We start from the raw sequence: 26,548 nt of genomic DNA on the forward strand, positions 1-26,548 counted from the left end.
AAAAATTAGCCAGGCATGGGTGGCGTGTGCCTGTAGTACCAGCTACTTGGGAAGCTGAGGCAGGAGAATCACTTGAATCCAGGAGGCTGATGCTACATTGAGCCATGATCATGCCACTGCATGCCAGCCTAGGTGACAGAGCGAGACCTTGTCCCAAAAAAAGAAACAAACAAAAACAAAAGCAAAACAAAACAAAAACAAAACCTAAGTTTTTTAAAAAATTAATTGATTTCACTGAATATATCTGATAAATACAAACTACAAAGGCATTCTCTAAATTTATTCAAGTAAATTTACTTCAAATGCATGATACTAATTGTTTCATTCAGCAAATTCTTATCAGGCACCTAGCACAGGACTGATGCTAGGTGCTAGACACACAAGTCAAGGTCTATGTCATCATGGAGCTTACATTCTTGTTTCAACTTTAACCAGTATAATGAAAGAAAATTTCAAAAAAATTTTTGTTTAAAACCACTATTGATACAGACAGGGGGCAGAGAAATTCTAGGCAGAAAAGGACGGGTCTCTGACGAAACCCCACCCTCAAGCGGAAAAGCATGAAACTGCAGCCCAAAGTGAGAACTTATATCCCTGTTTTCCTGCTGGAATGTTGCCTTTTCCTAAACCACCCATGGCCCCACCTCACCCCATCCTATAAAAACCCCAGACTCAGCTGGGAGGGAGAAGCGGCTGGATGTTGGAGAGAAGCAGCTTGACTTCAGAGGGATAGTTTGATGGCATAACTTCGGAGAAGAATTCGGCTGGAGATGGCTGTACTTCAGAGCAAGAGAATCTACCCACCCCTGGTCCCTTTTCAGCTCCCCTTCCTGCTGAGAGCCACTTTCATTGGCAATAAAATCCCCCATATTTACCATTCTTCAGTTCATTCCTGTGACCTCATTTTTCCTGGATGCCGGACAAGAGCACGGGAGCTATGTGTACAGATACAAAAGGCTGTCACACTGGACCTCTGCCTCACTCAGAAAGGTAAAGGGCCCATCAAGCTGCTAACACTTAAGTTGTTCACGGATGGCAGAGCTAAAAGAGCACTGTAACACGTCCGCTGGGACTTCGAGGGATGCAGATACTGCCCCCTGGATACTGCTGTGGGACCCGCATGGCCTTGAGTCCTGCAAGCACCAATGCAGCCAGCTGGTTCCAGCGCTTGTGCACTCCAGTTCCTGCCTTGTTCACTCACACGCTCCTTCCCACGAGGAGTTGAGAGTGGCAGGCTGAGTAAACAAGGTAGGCCTGTCACAATTTCCATGAAGAAGTCAGGGAAATATCCTGCTTCACTATGAGGGGTCTGATTCAATAGGTCTGGAATGGGGCCTGAGATTCTACAATTCTAATAAGATATTGCCGATGCTGCTGGCCCACTGAGCACATTTTGAGTAGGAAGCACAGAAAACCACTATTACAATCACTTTGAGAACGTACCTCAAAATGCCTAAGAAACAAAGACTGTAAAACGCTGCTTTTAGCAAGTGGAATATGAACAGTGGGAAATACTTGACACAGTAAGTGCTCAACAAATGCTTGTTAATTAATGAAGCAAATGATGCAACATATTAAACGTGAAATCACATATTAAATGTGAAAAGTGAACCACTAACATTTTTAAGAACTCTTTTTGGCACTTAATCAGACTTTGTAATCTTTAACGATAGAGTATGGCGATTCCAGGTTTCCTACCCAGTTGTGACAAGCGCCCAGATTCAGTGTTCTGAGTATCTCCATTGATAAGATATCTGTGCCACATTTAGGAATTAATGATTAGGACAGGAGCCAATCACAATCTCGAAAGACACAATCCTCAATGGCATAATCCCGAGTGTTGAAATCCCAGAAGACCAAAATCCCAAAAATATAATTCTGGAAAAAGGAATTAAAAAAAATTTGAAAGATATTTATTTACATTTTTAAGGGGGATTTATTTGAGAAACATAAAAACACAACAGAACACTTCATAGGCCACTTTACATGATAAAATAGGCAAAAACAACATACATTATTTTATAAGCATAAACACTCGGGTGTAACTAATGACAGTCATACTGGTATAAGTTATGAACAGACAAGGTGTATTCATAAAAAATAGCTTAGATAACTGCAGTCATCTGAAATACCATGACAAACAACCTAAGTCTTAAGATCAATCAAAAACCATGATGGGCTTTTTGCTGTAGGCCCAAGTGGTTGCTGCCGAAATGGGCAAGTTCATGAAGCCTGAGAAGGTGGTGCTTGTCCTGGCTGGACGCTACTCTGGATGCAAAGCCGTCATCATGAAGAACACTGATGATGGCACCTCAGATGGCCCCTACAGCCATGCTCTGGTGGCTGGAACTGACCACTACCCCCCCAAAGTGACAGCTGCCATAGGCAAGAAGAAGATTGCCAAGAGGTCAAAGATCAAGTCTTTTGTGAAAGTTTATAATTACAATCACCTAATGCCCACAAGGCATTCTATGGATATCCCCTTGGACAAAACTGTCGTCAATAAGGATGTCTTCAGAGATCCTGCTCATAAACGCAGGACCCGACAAGAGGCCAAGGTCAAGTTTGAAGAGAGATACAAGACAGGCAAGAAAAAGTGGTCCTTCCAAAAGCTGTGGTTTTAGATGCTTTGTTTTGGTTATTAAAAATTAAAAAGAAAAAAAATCAAACATGATGGGCTGCTACCATATATTACAGTTACCCAAAGAGTGTTTTACATACATGCACAATGCTTTTTTTTTTTTAATACTGTAAGTTCTAGGGTACATGTGCACAATGTGCAGGTTTGTTACATATGTATACATGTGCCATGTTGGTGTGCTACACCCATTAACTCATCATTTACATTAGGTATATCTCCTAATGCTATCCCTCCCCCCTTCCCCCACCCTACATACACCAACAGGCCCTGTGTGTGATGTTCCCCTTCCTGTGTCCAAGTGTTATTGCTCAGTTCCCACCTATGAGTGAGAACATGTGGTGTTTGGTTTTCTGTTCTTGCGATAGTTTGCTGAGAATGATGGTTTCCAGCGGCACCCATGTCCCTACAAAGGACATGAACTCATCCTTTTTCATGGCTGCATAGTATTCCATGGTGTATATGTGCCACATTTTCTTAACCCAGTCTGTCATTGATGGACATTTGGGTTGGTTCCAAGTCTTTGCTATTGTGAACAGTGCCGCAATAAACATACGTGTACATACATGCACAATGCTTACACACGAAGTCAATGTTGTGAAAATGGACCTTGTGGAGTCAAGTTTGCAAATATGCAAAAAATGCATAAAACACATTCAAACTCTCTAAAAGTCTTTATACAATTTATACCTCCAGTAATGGAAATGATGTGAAGATGAAATACAGAGCACAGCAAATTGTAAAAAATAATGCTGGCAATTTGAACAAGTGGGGAAAAAACTTTTAAAAACTAAAAAGAAAACTCAACATATGAAAAAGTATATTACACAGTGATAGATTCTGGGCAATTGTGCAGAGGCGGTCCATAAGAGCAGGCAGACTTTCGCAGTCTTGCATCACAATGAACAGCTGCTTTTTTCCTTTTAGAGAATGGCTCTCCTCAGAGAATACATTCACATTCATTTTATACATGGTGCTGCTCTTTTTGAAATTCTTCTATGATTCATACATGGACATGAGCATTTCCTGTTAAATTTTCCCATCTTTTGTGCCATGCTTATATGTTGTTTTAGGCATGCAGAAATTTGTTTCACATGCACTCATGCACACCACAAACTTGGTGAAAACAATACTGGTGATCAAAGTGAAACACCATCGTGTGTCTTCTTATCCTACTGTGCACATAATTATTTTTGAACCAGTCAGTAACTTCACTGGTTTCTTCAGACAGATGCAGTTTTAATTTATTAAAAGCTCCTGGAGGACAGGCGCGGTGGCTCATGCCTGTAATCCCAACACTTTGGGAGGCTGACATGGGCAGATCACCTGAGGTGAGAAGTTCGAGGCCAGCCTGGCCAACGTGGTAAAACCCCATCTTTACTAAAAATACAAAAACTAGCTGGGCGTGGTGGTGGACGTCTGTAATTCCAGCTACCTGGGAGGCCAGGCAGTCAAGGTTGCAGTGAGCTGAGATTGCACCACTGCATTCCAGCCTGGGTGACAGAGTGAGACTCTATCTCAAAAAAAACAAAAAACAAAGAACAAAAAAAAGCTCCTAGAATATCATCAGCTGGGAAGTAATGCCAATGCAGGCAAATAATGCACTTTAAAAATAAAAATAACGCACTTTTTTTGAGACAGGTTCTCACTCCACCTAGGCAAGAGTGCAGTGGCACAATCTCGCTCACTGCAACCTCAACTTCCTGGGCTCAGGCAATTCTCCCACCTCAGCCCCCCAAGCAGCTGGAACTAGAGGTACACACAACCATGCCCAGCTAATTAAAAAAAAATTTTTTTTTTTTAAAGATGGAGTTTCACCATGTTGCCCAGGCTAGTTTCAAACTCCTGGGCTCAAACGATCATCCTGCCTCAGCCTCCCAAAGTGCTGGGATTACAGGAGTGAGCCACCACACCTATCATGCACTTTTTTTTTTTTTCTCAACCCTCCCCTAGTGACATCATAATGTGCTTTTTAAATTTTTAAAATTTATTTTATTATTATTATTTTTTTGAGACAGGGTCTGGCTCTGTGGCCCAGGCTGGAGTGCGATGGCATACTCTCAGCTCACTGCAACCTCCATCTCCCCAACTCAAACCATCCTTCTACTTCAGCCTCCTAAGTAGCTGAGACTACAAGCACGCACCACCAAGTCTGGCTAATTTGTTTTTGTATTCTGGGGACAGATGGGGTTTCACCATGTTGCCAGGCTGGTCTAGAACTCCTAGGCTCAAGTGATCTTCCGGCCTTGACCTACCAAAGTGCTAGGATAACGTAAGCCTGCCACAATGCACTTTTAAACTGAAACTTTCATCCTTGCTGTATTATGTGGCCAATCCATTCATCTGAAGTTTCTGCCAAATGCATTGCGGCTCAATGGAACAAACTTTATCTGTAACATCTTGAAATTCACTTTTAGAAGCCTTGATTGCACCACATTCCAAATCTGTCATTACGATTCAGGGATTCAATCAAAATCCATTTTCTTCTGCCAAGTCTACCAAATCTTCAAACAAACATTTATAAGGCGTTTCACTTTTTCTAGTCACTAATACATAAACTAGTAGGTAAGTTCTAGAATTTTCAGATTCAATGGGGGCATGAATTATATACAGGTGATTAAAAAAAAAAGTGAGGACAGTTTCAAAAGTACCATCCATTAGCCAAAGTGAAGCATGTGCTAGTTTTGCTATATTAGATTTACTGGTAAATATAAGAAGTCTATCCTCTTCAACAGTCAAATCCCTTATCAAGAATAGTTCACCATTTAACGTGCTTTGCAACAGTGGAGGAACCTCAATATCGACAAGAGTTTTTGGTTCAGAAGGTCACCGAGCTTGTCAAATTCTTTTTATTCTGTAATGAAGGGTGTTTTTTAAAGGCAAGTATGAAGGGGCAATGTGTGAAGGGGCAGTACTCGTACACAACTGAATATAATTTGGCAGGGGAGATTTCCTGTATTTTTCGCATGCATTTTCAATTCTTGTATGACGTTCAAAACACTCACTGCACTTGTTTTGGAGAGTGGTTGTGGTCTACAAATTTTGTAAGTATATGCGGTCCATTGGAAAGTTTTGTTATTGCTTGGCCATTGCAATTAAGCAACATTCTGCTTTCACAGCAGCAATAATAATTAGCTTTTGAACTTCTATCTTTCACCATTAAGTAGCCTCATACCTTAACTTATCACAGCCTTTCTACGAGGAAACAATTTCACAGATCTTTCATTGTGTTGTAAGGAATACAGTAAGAAGGAATGACATTCAGCCTCTCTAATACCAAATCTCTATTAGTCAGGGTTCTCCAGAGCGACAGAACCAATAGGATACGTACATAGATACATGATGGAGGATTTACTAGGGGAATTGGCTCACATGATTGTGGTGGCTGAGAAGTTCCACAACAGGCTGTGTGCAAGCTGGAGACTCTGGGATGCCGGTGGCATAGCTCAGTCCAAGACTGAAGGCCTCAGAACCAGAAAAATTGATGGTATAACTCTCATCCTCAAGACCTGGGGTGCTACTGGTATAAGTCCTTGAGTCCAAAGGCTGAGAAGCCTATAGTTCTGATATCCAACACAGCAGAAGAAAAGTCTGTCCCAGCTCTCAGAGACACCCATGCCTTCTGTATTTGTTCTTTCTGGGGCCCCCAGCCAATTTGATGGTGCCCACTAAAAATGAGGGCAGATCTCCCCCACCTAATCCACAAGACTTACACACTAATCTCCTCTGGAAACATCCTCACAGACACATCCCAAACAATATTTTACCAGGTTTCTAGGTATTCCTTAATCCAGTCAATCTGACATCTCTAAAACTAAGTCTATAACTCTACCCCTTGTCAACCTGGCATCTATATGCATCTCCTTAAACCATATTGAATTTCCAAATAAACACAATAAAGTAATAGTTCTGCCTAACATGAAGCAACTATCCTGTGATTGTGATTTTGGGGATTGAAGACATTAGGGATTTTAGACTTCAGAGATTTAGGCTTCAGGGATTTTGATCATTCAGGATTTTAACATTTCGGATTATGGTGTTTAGGATTGTGTCTTTTGGGATTATGATCCAAATCCAATTAAGACATATGAAGAGTTAGAGGATAACATCTATGAGTACAGAACTGAGACATTTTGCCACATAATGGGACATATGTAAAAAACAAGCTGAACATAAGAATAAATGAAAACATAATTAAGGAACAGGCACATAGGTAGAAAGGCAAAAGAATTCTACTGAAACATACTGAAACCAACTTCAGCTAATACCATACATTAAATGCTAGAAAACAATCAGGAATTCAAATAATGCAGTATTCAGCAAAGATGCTACAACTCAGTCTATACAAGATAAAACATAAAAATGAATGATTAAGGAGAGTTTGCATCTATGTTCTTTCCAGTCCTGTACACATCAGTAGCAATGCTATTAATAAGAGAAAAGAAAAAAAGAGAGAGAGAGAAAATATAAAATGAAACTGATAAAGTTTGCTGATACTTTCAGTTAGCTCTGAGGTTAATATGAATTAAACAAAAAATAAATAGCAAAAAGAAAAAAAAATCCTATGGATCACTTACTAAAAGCTCAAATAAACTTCTCGGGACAAATACCATGCAGTCAAGTTCTTCGTGTTACAAATGGTAGGATGGTACAGAGGAAAAGATACAAAGAAGTCAGGCAGCAAAAACAGGATAAATGCTCTACAAACAGGCTCTTCCCTATGTAAATGACACTATTTTCATTCCGGATATAAAATCCAAAAGGAGGTATCCATTTATTTAATGTCAGAAAGAGGTCTTTTGATTTAAACAAACAAACAAAAAAAGAATCTACCCAACACTGAAGAAAAAGTGATGAGTTACCATTCCATCTCAATCCTAATCCTCAAAACCCTATGAATTACACCCCATCTGGTATCAAAGATACACTTGTTTTAAAAGTGTGCATCTAGCTGGGCACAGTGGCTCACACCTGTAATCCCAGCACTTTGGGAGGCCGAGGCGGGCAGATCCCGAGGTCAGGAGATCGAGACCATCCTGGCGAACACTGTGAAACCCCGTCTCTACTAAAAATATCAAAAAAAAAAAAAAAATTAGCCGGGCATGTGGCGGGCGCCTGTAGTCCCAGCTACTCCGGGGGCTGAGGCAGGAGAATGGCATGAACCCGGGGAGTGGAGCTTGCAGTGAGCGGAGATCACGCCACTGCACTCCAGCCTGGGCAACAGAGTAAGACTCCGTCACCAAAAAACAAAACAAAAAAAGTGTGCATCTGTTAATTTCAGACAAATCAAACCTTAAAAAAAAGAAAAAAGAAAAACATACTGAGCAGACTGAAAAGACTGAATGGTTTCTTTCTTTTTTAACATCTCTTTGTAACATTGAGTCAGTGCTCCATTAATGCTTCTTGAGTGAAAAACTTCACAAAAACATTGCAGTTTGGCAGCATTAACAAAATTTCCTTTATAATCACCATTTAGGAATGAAGTTTGATGATTTAATGCTAGGTATTACTCTTCAAATTAGCTCACTGGAAAAAAAAAAAAAAAAAAAAAAAACCACCAGGCACAGTGGCTCACACCTGTAATCCCAGCACTTTGGGATGCCAAGGCAGGCAGATGACCTGCGGTCAGGAGTTTGTGACCAGCCTGACCAACAGGGCGAAACTCTGTCTGTACTAAAAATACAAAAATTAGCTGCACATGGTGGTGCACACTTATAATCCTAGCTACTTGGGAGGCTGAGGCAGGAGAATGGCTTGAACCCAGGAGGCAGAGGTTGCACTGAGCCAAGATGGCACCACTGCACTCCAGCCTGGGTAAAAGAGTAAGATTCCATCTCAAAAAATAAATAAATAATGCTTTGAGGGAGGACTATAGATGTCAATAGGAAGAGACTTGAAGTGCAATAGGCAAATGGAATTCCACGCAGGAGAACCAGTATTGTTAAGAACATTTTAAGTCCAAAGAAACTAGTAACAATTCCAGACTAGCTGAAATAGGGCTACAATAGGGCAGTAGGGGGAGATAAGGTTAGAATAGAGCTACTGTTTAAAATTCCATGGCCAGGCACAGTGGCTTACACCTGTAACGCCAGCACTTTGGGTGGCCAAGGCAGGAGGATAGCTTGAGCCCAGGAGTTTGAGACCAGCCTAGGCAACATAGAAAGACCTCGTCTCTGCAAAAAATAAAAAATTAGCCAAGTGTGGTGACATGCCCCTGTAATCCCAGCTACTTGGGAGTCTGAGGTAGGAGGATCACTTGAGCCCAGAGGTCAAGGCTACAGTGAGTCATGATCCTACCACTACACTCCAGCACAGGTGACAAGGTGAAACCCTATCTCTCAAAAATAAAAAAATTAGATTCCAAAAGCAACAATAATAATAGCAGCTAGCATGTATTGAGTACCTAAATGCCACATATTATTCTACATGCCTTACAACCACTCTACAAGGTAGACATTCTCATTTCCCAGAAAATAAACTCTGGGTGGTTAAAAAACATTTTAGATTTTTTAGATCTTGGAGTCATGCATTAATGAAACCATTAAACATGGTGATGATTCTGTTATAAATTCTCAGGCTAGTATCTGTCTCTGTAAAACACAGTACTTCAGATGCTTCTACCCCAGAGATGCTTCTCTGTTAACAAAACCCCTATCTGTTGAGAAGTTACACACAGGCTATTCAATCTGGCCAAGACCACCTCTATTTCCACCAGTCTCAAGTTTCCGACTCATGTACCTATTTCTTTTTTTACTCTTTCCAGAGTGTACGTGAAGATGGAATGAAACAGGAAGAGACAGGCAAAGACACATTATAAAACGACTTGAATATCATGCTAAATTGTTGGGACTTGATTCCTGAGAGCCACTGAAAGCAAAAGTAGGGAAGTAGATAAAGTGGAGGCAGAAGAGGCTAGAGACTGAGGGAAATTCAACAAATGACTGGGTAAATTCAGGTTATCAGTGAATATTCACAATAGGAATCCCTAGGGAAGCTGAAATCAATACTGAGCACAGAAACTTGAAAAGCCTTGCAACCAAGGTTTAAGAACTCCTGCTGCCCTTAGTTTCTCTAGCTTATTCTCACTAGCACACTTCTTATTAATGCCGGCAGTTGCATATTGGAGCCTAAAGGCATTTTTTTATAATATACCTCCTTTGGACCACTTTGATAAATGGTAACAGAACCAAAATAAGGCCGAGCACAGTGGCTCACACCTGTAATTCCAGCATTTTGGGAGCCTGAGGCGGGTGGATTACCTGAGGTCAGGAGTTCGAGACCAGCCTGACCAACATGGTGAAACCCCATCTCTACTAAAAATACAAAAAAAAAAAAAATTGGCCAGGCACGGTGGCTCATGCCTGTAATCCCAGCACTATGGGAGGCTGAGGCAGGTGATCACCTGAGGTCAGGAGTTCGAGACCAGCCTGACCAACATGGAGAAATCCTGTCTCTACTAAAAATACAAAATTAGCCGGATGTGGTGGCACATGCCTGTAATCCCAGCTACTTGGGAGGCTGAGGCAGGAGAATCACTTAAACCTGGGAGGCAGAGGTTGCAGTGAGCTGAGATCATGCCATGGCACTCCAGCCTGGGCAACAAGAGCAAAAAAACTGTCTCAAAAAAAAAAAAAATTAGCTGGGCGTGGTGGCAGGTGCCTGTAATCCCAGCTACTTGGGAGGCTTAGGCAAGAGAATCGCTTGAACCCGGGAGGCAGAGGTTGCAGTGAGCCAAGATTGCACCATGGCACCCCAGCCTGGGTGACAGAGTAAGACTCCATCTCAAAAAAAAAAAAAAAAAAAAACCGAAATAAAATAGAGAAGAGAGATTAATATCTGGCAAGTATCTCAATAAAACATGCCCAAAATAAAATTCTTAATTCTGTTTTTCCTGTTCCCATAAGTGGCTCAATCATATCATCCAGTATCTCAAAGCAGAATCATAAGGGCTGTCATTCTCTTAGCCTTCTCCATTTCCCTTCCTAACCAAATTCATCTATTAACTCTATACAGTCTACTACCAAAATATATTTAGAACCAGTCTATTTTTCAGCTTCTCTACTGCTATTATGTTTGTATGAGTCTTCTTCACTTCTCACTTAAATTATATCCTAGAATGATTTGGCTTTTGCCTACCTCACTAACCTCCGCCCTTGGAGGTTACCCAATTTGACAACAGTTCACACACTAAAAAGGATCTTAAGTCCTTGATTGAACATGGCCCAACAGAAATGAAATTCTAAAACAGCTTACAATCTTTATCTGCATTTCTAGACTTATAGTGACCAGAGCACTCCTAGAGTAAGTAGTGGGGCTACTCTAGTAAGAAAGACAAACTTAGTCTCCGACCTCCTGAATTTGATTCTCTATCTGAAGATTGTGGACAGTAATAGCCCCTCAGTTCTCAGTATTTATACTACATCTTAAATCTTACGTTCTATTTTACATACAGTAATCTATTTTAGAGAGAAAGAATCTGTTACAGATAGAAGATAATGATGGAATTTGAAACCATGTCATAAAATAAATAACTGAACGATATTGGGACCTTTCGCCTAGAAAAAGAGAATTCAAAGCAGGAAAGTGATTGCTGCTCTAACAAATTTCAAGACCTGCTGAATTTCATGTGACTCCTAAGGGTAGAATTCATTAGTCCACAGAAATTACAAAGACTTAGTTTTCATCTAAATAAAATAAAAGGAAGAAATTCTTAATAATTAAATGAGCTGCTTGGGAATAGTGAGCTTATTATCACCAAAACTACTCATACAAGCAGAATGCCCATCTGTTGTAGATGCCAGAGAAAGGATTCTTCCAGTAAGTGGGTCCTTACATTAACTGAATTCAATGCTAAGATTTTACAAAAAGGAAAGAAGAAAGAATACAAAAGGGGTTGGGCACAGTGGCTCACAGCTATAATCCCAACACTCTGGGGGACCAAAACAAGACTATCACTTGAGACTAGGAGTTCCAAACCAGCCTGGGCAACATAGCAAGATCCTGTTTCTTAAAAAAATAAAAATAAAAATATTAACCGGGCATGGTGTTGCATGCCTATAGTCATAGCTACCTGGGAGGCTGAGGCAGGAGAATTGCTTGAGCCCAGGAATTTGAGGCTGCAGTGAGGTATAACTGCACCACTGCACTCCAGCCTGGTTGACAGAGCAAGACCCTGTCTTTGAAAAATAAAAATAAACAAAAGGGACATTAGAATAGTTACATAAATGGGTTATTTTTTAAAGGGTATATTATTTCTCCTCTACCCCCAGTATCCCCGTGGACACCAGAGAAAGGCTACATTATAGATTCAGAGTTACCATTTGGATTAGGAGAATAAGGGGGGGAAAGCAAAAGTGAAGGATAATAGGCCCTTTTACTTCTCTAGTCAGAGAACAGAATCTAGTGACATTCTTTCAGACAGAAAGAAAATATGTTCAAATACAAAGGTTTCAAAACTGTGCTAAAAAACAGCTTCTTTCCCGATAAAAATCAATCCCCCAAAACCACAGGAAAGTATCTTCCCTTTCTAACTCAATTTAAGTACACTAATTAGCACCTCTAGAATAGGATAATCACCAATGTGGTCTTTGGATGAAAATGGTAATTTAAAATTTACAGAAGAGTTTCTTCAGAATTCTTCCTCTATCTTCTTGAAATTATTTGGATCTTAAATTACTCTTTATAAAGGCTTGCAGTGGCTCACACCTGTAATCCTAGCCCTTCGGGAGTCCAAGGTGGGAGGATTGCTTGAGCCCAGGAGTTCGAGACCAGCCTGGGCAACATAGTGAGACCATGTCCCTACTAAAGGAAAAAAAAAAAAAAAATTAGCCAAGCATAGTTTCATGAGCCTGTAGTCCCAGCTACACGGGAAGCTGAGGTGGGAGAACTGCCTCCTCCTGCCCAGGAGTTAGAGGCTGCAGTGAATCACCATCACACTACTGCACTCCAGCCTGGGCAACAGAGCGAGACTCTGTCTAAAAAAAAAAAAAAAAATACTTGCCACACTGAGTGAATCAGGAATGTCACTCAGCATGATCATGCTGTTTTCAAAAACTTGGTTTTTAATTTAAGTCATTTCTATGGTGACTAATACCGCTGAATCAACTCATTCAAAGATATTTTTAAATAAACAGACTTACTCATCTTCTTCTAAGAAGATGAAAATGCATTCTTTACTTCTCTAGAGAATTCAGGCATATACTTAGAAGATGTCTGAATATAGTCTAAAAGTACACCACCTGGGCCCGGGCCCTCCCAGAAAATACACTACTGGATCAATGATTACTGAGCATCAATGAAGATGATGTGAAACAAACAAACAAAAAAAAATCATTTCCACGGAATTGAGTTTTATTCCTTTTAAGTGTCAAAGTGGGCTGGGTGCCGTGGCTCAAGCCTGTAATCCTAGCACACTTTGGGAAGCCTAAGCAGGCAAATCACTTGAGCCCAGGAGTTCAAGATCAGTCTGGTATGGACAACATGGTGAAACCTTATCTCTATAAAGGATACAAAAAATTAGCTGGGCATGGTAGCATGCACCTGTAGTCCCAGCTACGGGGACAGGGTAGGGGTGGGTATGGAGTGGTGAGCCTGAGGTGGGAGGATCAGCTGAGCCCGGGAGGTCGAGGCTATAGTGAGCTGTGATTGCTGCACTCCAGACTGGGTGATAAGAGTGAGACCCTGTCTCAAAAGAAAAAAAACTGTCAAAGTTTATTATTTGATCCGTTCTAGATGGAAATCTTTATGAAATGGATCATATGCTTCCTTGTTTCATTTTTTAAATCTATAGACCATAATTGAGCCTTTATTGATATAGTCATCATTATGAACCTCAATTACTATGCAGTGCTAATGTCCTCATGGGCTACTGAAGTCTACAGGGATGATTAGCTCTTTCAGAAAGATATCTGAATACTGTGCTTTTTAATTTTTTGTATCTGCCTTTATTAGTTTCCTGTTTGCTCATTTGAAGAGTTAACTCACATTTTTTGCTGATGTCAAAGTGGCCTGCCAACAAGCATCTTCCAATGTCTCTTCTTCTAATCTGTTATTGGCTAATCTACACTGATTCAGAAACCAGATAGCCAAGCGTGTTAAAATTTTGTCTAAAGAGTAAATGCAGCCAGGCGCAGTGGCTCATGCCTGTAATCCCAGCACTTTGAGAAGCCGAAGCAGGTGGATCACTTGAGGTAAGGAATTCAAGACCAGCCTGGTCAACATGGTGAAACCCCGTCTCCACTAAAAATACAAAAATTAGCCAGGCGTGGTGGCAGGCACCTGTAATCCCAGCTACTTGGGAGGGTGAGGCAGAAGAATCACTTGAACCTGGAAGTTAGAGGTTGCAGTGAGCCAAGATCGTGCCACTTCTCTCCAGCCTGGGCGACAGAGGGAGACTGTCCCAAAAAAAAAAGAAAAAAAAGAAGAAGAAGAAAAAAAAAGATTAAATGTGGCCGGGTGCAGTGGCTCATGCCTGTAATTCCAGCACTTTGGGAGGCCAAGGCGGGCAGATCACCTGAGGTCAGGAGTTCGAGACCAGCCTGGCCAACATGTTGAAACTCTGTCTCTACTGAAAATACAAAAATCAGCCAGGCATAGTGGCATGCACCTGTAATCCCAGCTACTCAGGAGGCTGAGGCAGGAGAATCGTTTGAACCTGGGAGGTGTAGGTTGCAGTGAGCCGAGATCGCACTTTTGCACTCCAGCCTGGGCGACAAAGCAAGACTCCATCTCCATAAAAAAAAAGAGTAAATGCTAAGGAAGAGTAAGACTAATGATTCACATTACTGGACAACTTCAATGCATGGATTTTATGAAATCACTTTTAGCTCTTCGAGTACCACGTAAGCCTACTTTGAAGTTTCCATTATATTGTGTCTAGTTGAGGCTATAAGGTAAGTGACCTTCAGATCAATCACACCATGACCATTCTCTTTCCAAGTTGAGATTAAAAGTTTTTAATGCTGTTATTTATATAAAGTGTTGTGTCCATATAAACTCTCCCAGAAAACATAAAACAATGGAATAATTTAGCATGAAAATGTAACTGAAAGGAAGGAGAACCACACGTAAAACACTTACTAGCCTTAAAAATTTCAAGATAAATATAAACAAAGCCTGATGATTTCTAGCTACAAAGGGGTTTTAGTTAACAGTATAGAACTTTTCTTACTCTATTATTTTTAGTTGCTTAGAGCCAACTCAATCTAACAATATTTAAGATTTCTAAACTCAAATACCCTAAGATTATTTTGGTAAATTTCACTTTAACCAGAAAACTACAGTAAATTAACTATCAAATATCATCTAGTAAGAATACAAGTGGGAATCACAAACGTGAACTGGATCATGGATTGTTTTAGCAGATAACGCTGGAAATTGGAACAGATGCAGCAGTTGTCTGTCACCATTATTAAGTATGAAAAATATACTGCAGGCCACCAGAAAATATAATACTGACACAGACACAAGATTTAGTACCAATTTGAATATTTCAAATAATCCACTATTTTCTGAAAGTATTCAATAAAATTATTGACTAAGCTTGATGACAGTTTTCTCTCTCAGAAAAGCCTCTACTATGGTGGACTGAATTCTGAGCAGTAAACAATAATTTTTTGGTGATGTGAACATATCAGAAACCTTGGCAGAGAATAATAATTTCACACAATTTTGTTTTTTTGTTTGTTTGTTTTGAGACGGAGTCTCACTCTGTCACCTAGGCTGGAGTGCAGTGGCACTATCTCGGCTCACTGCAAGCTCCGCCTCCCAGGTTCACACCATTCTCCTGCCTCAGTCTCCCAAGTAGCTGAAACTACAGGCACCCGCCACCACGCCTGGCTAATTTTTTGTATTTTTAGTAGAGATGGGGTTTCGCCGTGTTAGCCAGGATGGTCACGATCTCCTGACCTCGTGATCCACCCACCTCGGTCTCCCAAAGTGCTGGGATTACAGGCGTGAGCCACCGCACCCAGCTAATTTCAACAGTTTTTATACTGAGAAAAGAGGTCACAGTCAAACATGTAAGCTTACTACAAATAAATTCTAAAAACATTTAAAGAAAAGTAAGGCATGGGCTGGACATGATGGCTCATACCTGTAATCCCAACACTTTGGAAGACCGAGGCAGGTGGATCACTTGAGGTCAGGAGGTAGAGACCAACCTAGCCAACATGGTGAGACCCTGTCTCTATTAAAAATATAAAAATTAACGAGGCATGGTGATGGGTGCCTGTAATCCCAGCTACTGGGGAGACTGAGGTACAAGAATCGCTTGAACCCAGGAGGTGGAAGTTGCAGTGAGCTGAGATTGTGCCACTGCACCACAGCTTGGGTGATAGGGCAAGACTCTGTCTTGAAAAAAAAAAAAAAAAAAAAGGCTGGGCGCAGTGGCTCACGCCTGTAATCCCAGCACTTTGGGAGGCCGAGGTGGGCGGATCACGAGGTCAGGAGATCGAGACCATCCTGGCTAACACGTCTCTACTAAAAATACACACAAAAAATTAGCCAGGCATGGTGGCGGGCATCCCAGTTACTCGGGAGGCTGAGGCAGAAGAATGGTGGGAACCCGGGAGGCGAAGCTTCCAGTGAGCTGAGATCACACCACTGCACTCCAGCCTGGGTGATATAGCAAGACTCTGTCTCAAAAAAAAAAAAAAAAAAATTAGCCATGATTCTGTAAGAATATAGAACTTGTTAGGATAAAGCAATTCTAGAAAGTGAAGTTCATTTAGTTTCTGCTTTTTGTTTCTTTTGTTTTTTTCTTTTTTTTTTTTTGAGACAGAGTATCACTTTATCCCCCAGGCTGGAGTCCAGTGGTGTGATCTCGGCTCACTGCAACTTCCGCCTCCTGGGTTCAAGCGACTCTCGCGTCTTAGCCTCCTGAGTAGCTGGGATTACAGGTGCGTGTCACCATTCACAACTAAATTTTGTATTTTTAGTAGAGACGGGGTCTCACCATGTTGGCCAGGCTGGTCTCAAACTCCTGGTGTCAGGTGATCCACCTGCCTCAGCCTCCGAAAGGGCTGGGATTATAGGTGTGAGCCACTGTGCCCAGCCTCATTTAGTTTTATAATTGCAGCTTTTGCCATTGAAAGTAACAGCAAAAACTGCAATTACTTTTGCACCAACATAACACATTTCACAGTTTTATATTAAGTGTCAGGTTCTTTTTTAAGCGTTGGGAATATGGCAGTGGAATTTTCTCTATGCAATCATAAATGTTTAGAAAAACATGAGGAAATTAGTAAAGACAGTCATGAAGAGTGAGGATATTATAAGGACATATGTACAAAAACGGAGTTTTGTTTTTGTTTTTGTTTTGAGATGGAGTCTCGCTCTATCACTAGGCTGGACTGCAGTGGCATGATCACAGCTGACTGCAACCGCCACCTCCTGGGCTTAAATGATCCTCCCACCTCAGCCTCCCAGATTGCTGGGACTACAGGAGCACCACCACACCCAGGTAATTTTTGTATTTTTAGTAGAGACAGGGTTTCACCATGTTGGCCAGGATAGTCTCGATCTCTTAACCTCGTGATCTGCGTGCCTCAGCCTCCCAAATTGCTGGGATTACAGGCACGAGCCACCATGCCCGGCCAAAAACAAAGTTTTAAAAACAGCCTTGCAAAGGAATATCTACAAAAATAATGGCCAATTGTCTGGCCAACATGGTGAAAACCTACTAAAAATACAAAACTTTTCCAGGTGTGGTGGTGCATGCCTGTAATCCCAGCTATTCGGGAGGCTGAGGAACGAAAATCACTTGAACCGGGGAGGCAGTGTTTGCAGTGAGCTAGATCGCGCCACTGCACTCCAGCCTGGGTGACAGAGGAAGACTCAAAAAAAAAAAAAGGCTAAGGCCCATTATAGAATGGAGCTTAAAAGAAAAAAAGGCTGGGCTCAGTGGCTCATGTCTGTAATCCCATCTACTTAGAAGGCTGAGGTGGGAGGATCATTTAAGCCCAGGAGGTGGAGGTTGCAGTCAGCAGTGATCATGCCACTGCACTCCAGCCTCGGAAACAGAGTAAAACCTTGTCTCAAAAAATGAAAATTAAAAATTAAAAAATTAAAAACTGCTGAAAATGGCAGGTGGTAAGGGGGAGAAAGAAAGGAAAGTCAAATTCAGACTACAGCTTGAGAGAAAAACAGAATAGTGGGTCAGAAGCAAAATTACCAAAGGTTAAATATCCCCAGATCCTTAAACTGTTCCTTATATTAAATAGTTTACCAGTTCCTCACCATTCTAAACATTCTCTCCCAAACAGATTCCAGAGTATCAGCATCTTTCTTTCAAATGAGGTATTTGGAACCAAACACATTTTCCTGAAGGACTGGAATCATAAAAGGGCTGGGCGTGGTGGCTCACGCCTGTAATCCCAGCACTTTGGAAGGCCGAGGCGGGCGGATCACAAGGTCAGGAGATCGAGACCATCCTGGCTAACATGGTGAAACCCTGTCTCTACTAAAAATACAAAAAATTAGCCGGGCGTGGTGGCGGGCGCCTGTAGTCCCAGCTACTTGGAAGGCTGAGGCAGGAGAAAGGTGTGAACCCGGGAGGTGGAACTTGCAGTGAGCTGAGATCGCGCCACTGCACTCCAGCCTGGGAGACAGAGCGAGACTCCGTCTCAAAAAAAAAAAAAGGTTCTCATATGAATCTATCTTTATAACCTGATTCTGAACTGAAAATTGAAGTTAGTTCTCAGTAAAGAAAGTAGCATGATTCTATTAAAACTTCAGTTAGATCACTCCACTGACCAGAAACCGTTCCAAAGACATTTCCTGCCATTCAGAATAAAGGCCAAAGTCCTTGCAATTGCCTATCCTGTTCCAGCCACCTTGGTCTCCTCGTTGTTTATTAAACATGGTAAGCATGCTATTTGCCAGGACCTTAGGATCTGTGGTTTCTTCTGCCTGGAAGGCTACCTCCCAGATGCCACGAGGCCTGCTTCCTTTGGGTTTTTACTCAAACATCACCTCCAGTGAGGCTTTCCTTGGTCACCCTGCCTAAAATTGGAGGCCCAACTGCATTTCACTTTCCTGCTTTATTTTTCTGTGTAGCACTTAAGTACTCTTTAATGACATAATATACGGCTTTTACTTAATTTGGTTTATTGTTTGTCTACCCCCACTAGAATGTAAACTCCACTGGAGCAAAGGATTGTGCTTGTTTTGTTCATTGTTTCATCCCTGTTGCCTAGAATGTTGCACCAAAAAATATGAGTTGAACAAATAAATGAACAAAAGAAAGAAAGAGACTGATTTTAATATGTCCAAAGGCCAGAAACTACTTTCCTCATAATAAAAGATGTGAACAAGTCATCTGGTGAAGGGTAAAGAAATCAACAGAATCCAGACATACCCAAGAAGGAATACAAAATGCTTATTTACATATCCAAGGTACTAAGATACTTTGGATGTAGATATGCTAACTGTAATTTAATTACAAAATAATTTTTTTTTTTTTTTGAGACGGAGTTTCACTCTTGTTGCCCAGGCTGGAATGCAATGGCAAAATCTCAGCTCACTGCAACCTCTGGCTCCCAGGTTCAAGTGATTCTCTTGCCTCAGCTTCCCAAGTAGCTGGAATTACAGGCTCCCACCACCATGCCCAGCTAATTTTTATATTTTTTGTAGAGATGAGGTTTCGTCATGTTGGCCAGTCTGGTTTCGAACTCCTGACCTCAGGTGATCCACCTGCCTCAGCCTCCCAAAGTGCTGGGATTACAGGCAGGAGCCACCATGCCCAGCTTATAAAATAATAATTTGCTAAATTATTGCGTGCCAGCCAAAAGCTCCCACATGACACAGTCATCCCATGTGGGAGTACAAAATCTTGAAAATGCTAAAGTTTATTCCAAGTATTTTCCTTTCTAGTGTAGTCTCTAACAACGGTAACACTGAAAGGAGATCAGAGTGAAGTGCATCACTACAAATGGTAATGAGTTTGAAATCCCTAAGGGCATGCAGTTCTGGGTCAGCTCCCAGGAATCCAGAGAGGCAGTCCTACTTATTCTATTCCCACCTAACCTCCAGGTCATTCTTCATTTATATGTGCTCTGAAAAAAAAATGAGGTTGTGTTTCAATAGTGTTGAAAAGATCATGAACCAAACAAGAGACTCAAAAACCCTGTTACCTCATTCTATATCTACAACTGATTCATTCACCTTCTTTTTGATACAGTCTCCAGAGTTACACCTTATTCTCTTAAGTAATAATACCCTATACTAAACCCCACCAGGAAATCAGTTTCAAAAAAGTTCTAAAAAATATAATTATAAAATGCTTTCCTAGGTTACCAGGTTCTATGAAAACATTAAAACAATTAAATAAAATTCTCATTGGAGGCCTATGAGAATTAGAATATCAAAAACAGGTTTTTTCCCCATAATTAAACAACTAAATATTTTTCTTTTTTCTCCTTTGAGGAAAATGATAAAGTTTTACCAAAACTACAGTAATATTTAAAAACCTATTCACTAATTCAAAAAAAAACCCATGCAATAATTACTGAATTCATCATAAATGTTTATTGAACATATCATATTCTAGGCACCAAGATAAGAGCCAATGTTGCAAAAAAAAAAAAAAAAAGATGTGGCTTCTAACCTCAAAGAGTACACAGTCTATTTTAAAAGTCAGGCAAAAGCAAGCAATTATATAGTAATATATGCAGAGAAAAAGCACAGCACAGAGTCAGAGAAAAGACCTTTGATAAACAATCTGAGCTAAGCTTTAAAGGATAAGTAGGACTAAGTTAGGTGAAGAAAGGAGGAAAGGGCATGATCAACTGGATAAGCATCTAGAAAAAGCATGAGCACCTGAATGGCAAGCGGCACAAAGTTCACTATAGCTGAAGCATAAAATATAGGACAACAGAAAACAATGGAAGTTGAGGTTGGGCAGAGACAAGGCAAGGGTAGATTAGGGAAAGCCTGCCTTTGCAATGGTCAAGAATTTATACCTTATTCTCTGTAAAACAGGAAGCAATTAGAAAATTTTATTTATTTATTTATTTATTTATTTATTTATTTATTTGAGACAGAGTCTCACTCTGTTGCCCAGGCTGGAGTGCAGTAGCCTGATCTTGGCTCACTGCAACCTCCGCCTCCCGGGTTCAAGTGATTCTACTGCCTCAGCCTCCCAAGTAGCTGGAACTACAGGCGCGCACCACCACGCCCAGCTTTTTTTTTTTTTTTTTTTTTTTTTTTTTTGAGACAGTCTCACTCTGTCGCCAGGTTGGAGTGCAGTGGCACAATCTCGGCTCACTGCAACCTCCGCCTCCCAGGCTCAAGCGATTTTCCTGCCTCAGCCACCACATCCAGCTAATTTTTGTATTTTTAGTAGAGACGGGGTTTCACCATGTTGGACAGGCCAGGGTGGTCTCAAACTCCCGACCTCAAGTGACCGCACGCCTCAGCCTCCCAAAGTGCTGGGATTACAGGCATGAGCCACCCCACCCAGCCTGCCATTAGAAAGATGTTAAATATGGAAGTACCATGGTAAAATGTGTGTTAATGTGTGTGTGACAGAGAGTGAGTATAGGAAATAGAAATAGACTAATAGGAAGCTCTCCTAAAAAGTTTGATGAAAGATCATGAGAGCCTGAATTAAGGTTTGTTGAGATGGAAGAAAAGGAGAAGGATTCAAAAAGTACTGAAGAAAGACAGTATGACAGATGGATTATAGCACCAGCTTCAGGGTCAGAAACAAGCAGCACAGCAACTGAAGGATGACTGTTCTGTTTTTAGAAAAGTTGAGGCATCTATGGGATATCCAAAATAGTTTTAAATGTGCTAAAAGTCATTCTGAGTCTTCAAAAACAATGTTGAGTGTAAAACATAACCCTGGGTATATAACCAGGATTATAATGAAGCATCACAAAATGCTAAACCTCAATCAGACTGATAAATCATCTGGTCAAGCGGTTCTTTTTGTGGCCATGAACCATTTGAGAATCTAATGAAAGCCACAGACCCTCTCCTCAGAAATGTCCTCCAAAAAAATTTTGCAACAATAGGTTAAGAATCTCCTGACTCATTCTCCTCCAGAGGGACTATGAGATACAATTAGACTGAGTTACTGCTAATCAGAGGCAGAGCCAAAACCAAAACCTAAGCTTCTTAATTCTCAATTCCATGTTATTTCTCCATTGTTACCAGAAATCTGAAATGATTCTTTCAGATTTACATTTTATTTAGTTGATCATACAAAGCTAAAATCACACAAACACACACACACACACGATTCTGATTTTACAGAGCTTGCAGCCCTCATCAGGCTTTCCAGATCCACCGGCATTTCTCAAAAGTCAGCTGTTTCCCATTCATGCTAACAAAATTGGCACTCAAAATAAATAGAAGCATTGAGGGTGGGTTCTTTTCGTTTGTTTTTGTTATTTCCATATATATATATATATAAACAAACTTGTTTTATTTTAGAAAAACTGTTCATCCTAATGGGAGCTGGTTTAAGAGTAATGAATGCAATTACAATTTAGTTCAATTAAGACTACCGTCACTCACCAAGTACAAGGCACTAAGAATGCAAAGATATCTAAGAATTCCACGGTCATCCATTAAAAGAAAACATATAAATGTCTAAAATGTTACATAAAGGAATACAGAATATCTTTATTTTTATTATTATTTAAAACACTCATTGAATTTTACCTTATTAAAAACAAAAACACATAAAAATCTGTGGTGAGAGAGAACCCCATAACCAACTACGGACAGTTCAACACAGACTGCGAGCCATAAATGCTTCAGCAGCTACATAAACAAAAAGTTATGGGGACCTAAACTGAGGGGCAATGGGGTTTGGATTCTGACAGACCTGAGTTCTAACCTCCTCAAATCCAGAGACACAAAGTTCTAACCTAGTCAAATCAAGAGACAGAAAGTAGATTAGGGTTGCAGGGGCTGGGGAAAACAGAAGTGGGGAATGACTGCTAATAGATACAGAGTTTCTTACTGGGGTGACAAAAATGTGCTGGAATAAGATAGTAGTGATAGTGGCACAACTTCTGAATATACTAAAAACCCCAAATTACACATTTTAGTGTACAGTGTAGAATTTATGGTGTATGAATTATATAGGTTGATGCAAAAATAACAGAGGTTTTTGCCATTAAAAGTAATAGCAATTCCGGGTGCAGTGGCTCACGCCTGTAATCCCAGCACTTTGGGAGGTCGAGGTGGGCGGATCACGAGGTCAGGAGATCAAGACCATCCTGGCTAACACTGTGAAACCCCGTCTCTACTAAAAATACAAAAAAATTAGCCGGGCGTGGTGGCAGGCACCTGTAGTCCCAGCTACTCAGGAGGCTGAGGCAGGAGAATGGCGTGAACCTAGGAGGCGGAGCTTGCAGTGAGCCGAGATGGCGCCACTGCACTCCAGCCTGGGAGACAGAGCGAGACTTCGTCTCAAACAAAAAAACAAACAAAAAGTAATAGCAATTATGGCCGGGAGCGGTGGCTCACATCTATAATAACCCCAGCATTTTGGGAGGCCAAGGTGGGCAGATCACCCGAGGTCAGGAGTTCAAGATCAGCCTGACCAACATGGTGAAACCCTGTCTCTACTAAAAGTACAAAAATTAGCAGGGCACCTGTCATTCCAGCTACTCAGGAGCCCGAGGCAGGAGAATCGCTTGAACCTGGGAGGCGGAGGTTGTAGTGAACCAAGATCGCACCACAGCACTCCAGCCTGGGCAACAAGGGCGAGACTCCATCTCAAAAAAAAAGTAAAAGCAATTACTTTTGCACCAACCTAATATCTCCATTAAAAAAAAAATCCAATATCAACTACAGAGATCAATTTAGGAATAAGAGCAAAAACCAACTTACAATTTAACAGCAAATACACTAAAACTACTATTCTCAAAAAAAATCTATAAACCCGTAACAGGTTTCTATATAGAGGAGGAACCAGTTTGCTCTCCTCACAAAAGAAGAGAAAATGGATGGGAGTTTCCTCTAAAGATTTAAAGTGTACTCTAAAGATTTATTGCACTCCTGGATCTCAAAAGGAAGAATCAAACTTGAGTGACGATAGTAATTTGCATTGGCATAAAGTTGAATTTTTCAGTGTTATTTTTGTGAAAATATGAGAATCATAGTGCTAATATAGGTATTCCTGAGAAATGTATTACATATTCCCACAGGGAAGGACATGATTTGGTCAACAGTGTTACCTCATTGTTCAAGCAGAGAGAAGAGATATTATTCCCATGTTATCAAAATAGATACAATTTCAGATGAGTAACATCATCTCTTCAATGTCCTACAGTCGCAGGACTGGGACTATATACCAGGCGTTCAGATTCCCAGACTGGTTTACTCTCATTACATCAATGTTCTTTTGCTTTAGTGTGCTACTTTCTCCTTTATTCAACAAATCTATCACTCAACCACTTATTAATTCTTATTAAAGTACGATGTAATAAACCAGGACACTCTCGGAGAGCACCTAACACTTTATTCATTTAAAGTGATTTTTCTTAAAACTGCAAATGTCATAGGAATTAAAATAAACAGAACTATAAAACACATATTTATTATATAGGAAAGCCCCTTTTGGCCCTCATTCAGAGTCCCTTTACCTTTGTTTTTTTGCCTAATTCTAACAAGTTTGTTTGTCAAATGTAACAGATGAATTTAAAGTAGAGGGGGTTATGATTCTTCTAGATACATACAACGAGTAAACAGCCTAAAAGAAGAAACAGGCCAGGCGTGGTGGCTCACACCTGTAATCCCAGCACTTTGGGAGGTCGAGGCAGGCGGATCACGAGGTCAGGTGATCAAGACCATCCTGGCGAACATGGTGAAACCCCGTCTCTACTAAAAAATACAAAAAAATTAGCCAGGCGTGGTGGTGGGCACCTGTAGTCCCAGCTTCTCGGGAGGCTGAGGCAGGAGAATGGTGTGAACCCGGGAGGCGGTGGAGCTTGCAGTGAGCCGAGATCGCGCCACTGCACTCCAGCCTGGGCAACAGAACGAGACTCTGTCTCAAAAAAAAAAAAAGAAAAGAAACAGACACATCAAAATCCAAAGTGATAGCCATCTTTTTTGTTTGTTTGTTTTTGAGACAGGGTTTCACTCTTGTTGCCCAGACTGGAATGCAGTGGCACAATCTCAGCTCACTGCAACCTCCACCTCCAGAGTTCGAGTGATTTTCCTGCCTCAGGCTCCCAAGTAGCTGGGAATACAGGCATCTGTCACCACTCTCGGCTAATTTTTTGTATTTTTAGTAGAGATGAAGTTTCACCATGTTGACCAGGCTGATTTGGAACTCCTGACCTCAGGTGATCCTACCACCTCGGCCTCCCTAAGTGCTAGGATTACAGACATGAGCTCGGCCCGGCCAGCTTTTTTTAAATTTTTTTGCGACAGCATCTCTGACACCCAGGCTGGAGCGCAGTGGCACAATCCCAGTTCACTTCAGCAATCAACCTCTCAGGCTCAAACGATCCTCCCACCACAGCCTCCCAGGTAGCTGGGACTACAGGAGCAAATCACCACACTCAGCTGATTTTTAAGGGTTTTTTTTGTAGAAATGAGGTCTCACTACATTGCCCAACTGGTCTCAAACTCCTGGGCTCAAGCGATCCTCCCACCTCAGCCTCCCAAAGTGCTGGGATTACAGGTCTGAGCCACCATGCCTGGCCAGTTATAGCAAACTTGACCATTTATTGTAGGGGTAATAAATCCTACATAGCTCAAGGTCCTTATTAGTATTCATAATAACCCATTCTCCCTAATAAAACGATAACTCAATTCCAAATACTTTATTCAAGAAAGCAAGGAAGGACTGGATATGGTGACTCACACCTATAATCCCAACACTTTGGGAAGCCTAGATGGGTGGATCACTTGAGCCCAAGAGTTTAAGACCAGCCTGGGTAACATGATGAGACCCCTACTCTACCAAAAATAAAAATTAAAAAAAATTAGCCAAGTGTAGTGGCATGCACCTGTAGTCTCAGCTTCTGGGAGGCTGAGGCAGGAAGACTACTTGAGCCAGGAGGTCGAGGCTGCAGTGGGCAGTGATCACGCCATGGCACTCTAGCCTGGGAAACAGAGTGAGATCCTGTCTCAAAAAAAGAGAGAGGGGAGGGGAGGGGAGGGGAGGGGAGGGGAGGGGAGGGGAGGGGAGGGGAGGGGAGGGGAGGGGGAGGGGAAGGAAGGAAGGAAGGAAGGAAGGAAGGAAGGAAGGAAGGAAGGAAGGAAGGAAGGAAGGAAAAGAAAGAAAAGAAAAGAAAAGAAAAGAAAAGAAAAGAAAAGAAAAGAAAAGAAAAGAAAAGAAAAGAAAAGAAGGAAGGGAGGGCCGGGAGAAGTGGCTCACACCTGTAATCCCAGCACTTTGGGAGGGAGGCCAAGGCAGGCAGATCACTTGAGGCCAAGAGTTCAAAAACCAGCCTGGCAAATGTGGTGAGACCCAGTCTCCACTAAAAATACAAACAAACAAACAAAAGAAAAAAGAGAGCAAGGAAGAACATAGCTCCCATTTTCCCAAATTCAAAACCTTAAATTCTTCTATTCCCGTTTTTGTTCTCAATTAGTTAAATCCAATCACTTGCGAAATCCTGTCAAGTCTACCTCTACCTCTGCATTTAACTACATGTTTCTATTTTTACTGTTTCTGCTCTAATTCACTCGACTATAAATAACCTGCTATTTCCAGTCCCTCCTGCTATAAAAGTTTTCTCTTCCAAACAAAGATTTAATCATACCACTCTTTTATTCATCAGTTAACAAATATTTATTGAAAGATCAAACTTTTGGCTGGGTGCGGTGGCTCACGCCTGTAATCCCAGTACTTCAGGAGGCCGAGCCTGGTGGATTGCTTGAGGTCAGAAGTTTGAGACCAGCCTGGCCAACATGGCGAAAACCCATAAAATATAAAAATTA

At 41.2% G+C, this 26,548-nt stretch overlaps 2 protein-coding genes across 51 annotated transcripts in view; one reads left to right on the top strand and one right to left on the bottom strand.

Moving 5' to 3' along the window:
* The window catches only part of EPB41 (erythrocyte membrane protein band 4.1), a 232,990-nt gene that overhangs the window by 139,009 nt on the left and 67,433 nt on the right, over positions 1–26,548 (bottom strand). The window lies entirely within an intron of this gene.
* On the top strand, positions 2,199–2,658 carry LOC107128043 (large ribosomal subunit protein eL27-like). The gene has a single exon (XM_045376459.3). The coding sequence runs from the start codon at positions 2,214–2,216 to the stop codon at positions 2,622–2,624; it is 411 nt and encodes a 136-aa protein (XP_045232394.1). The 5' UTR covers positions 2,199–2,213; the 3' UTR covers positions 2,625–2,658.

Source organism: Macaca fascicularis, chromosome 1 (assembly GCF_037993035.2).
Source record: "Macaca fascicularis isolate 582-1 chromosome 1, T2T-MFA8v1.1".
Lineage (NCBI taxonomy): Eukaryota > Metazoa > Chordata > Mammalia > Primates > Cercopithecidae > Macaca > Macaca fascicularis.

Excerpts from the sequence above, each read along its gene's own strand:
- LOC107128043 (XM_045376459.3), top strand. The coding sequence starts at position 2,214 with ATGGGCAAGTTCATGAAGCCTGAGAAGGTGGTGCTTGTCCTGGCTGGA.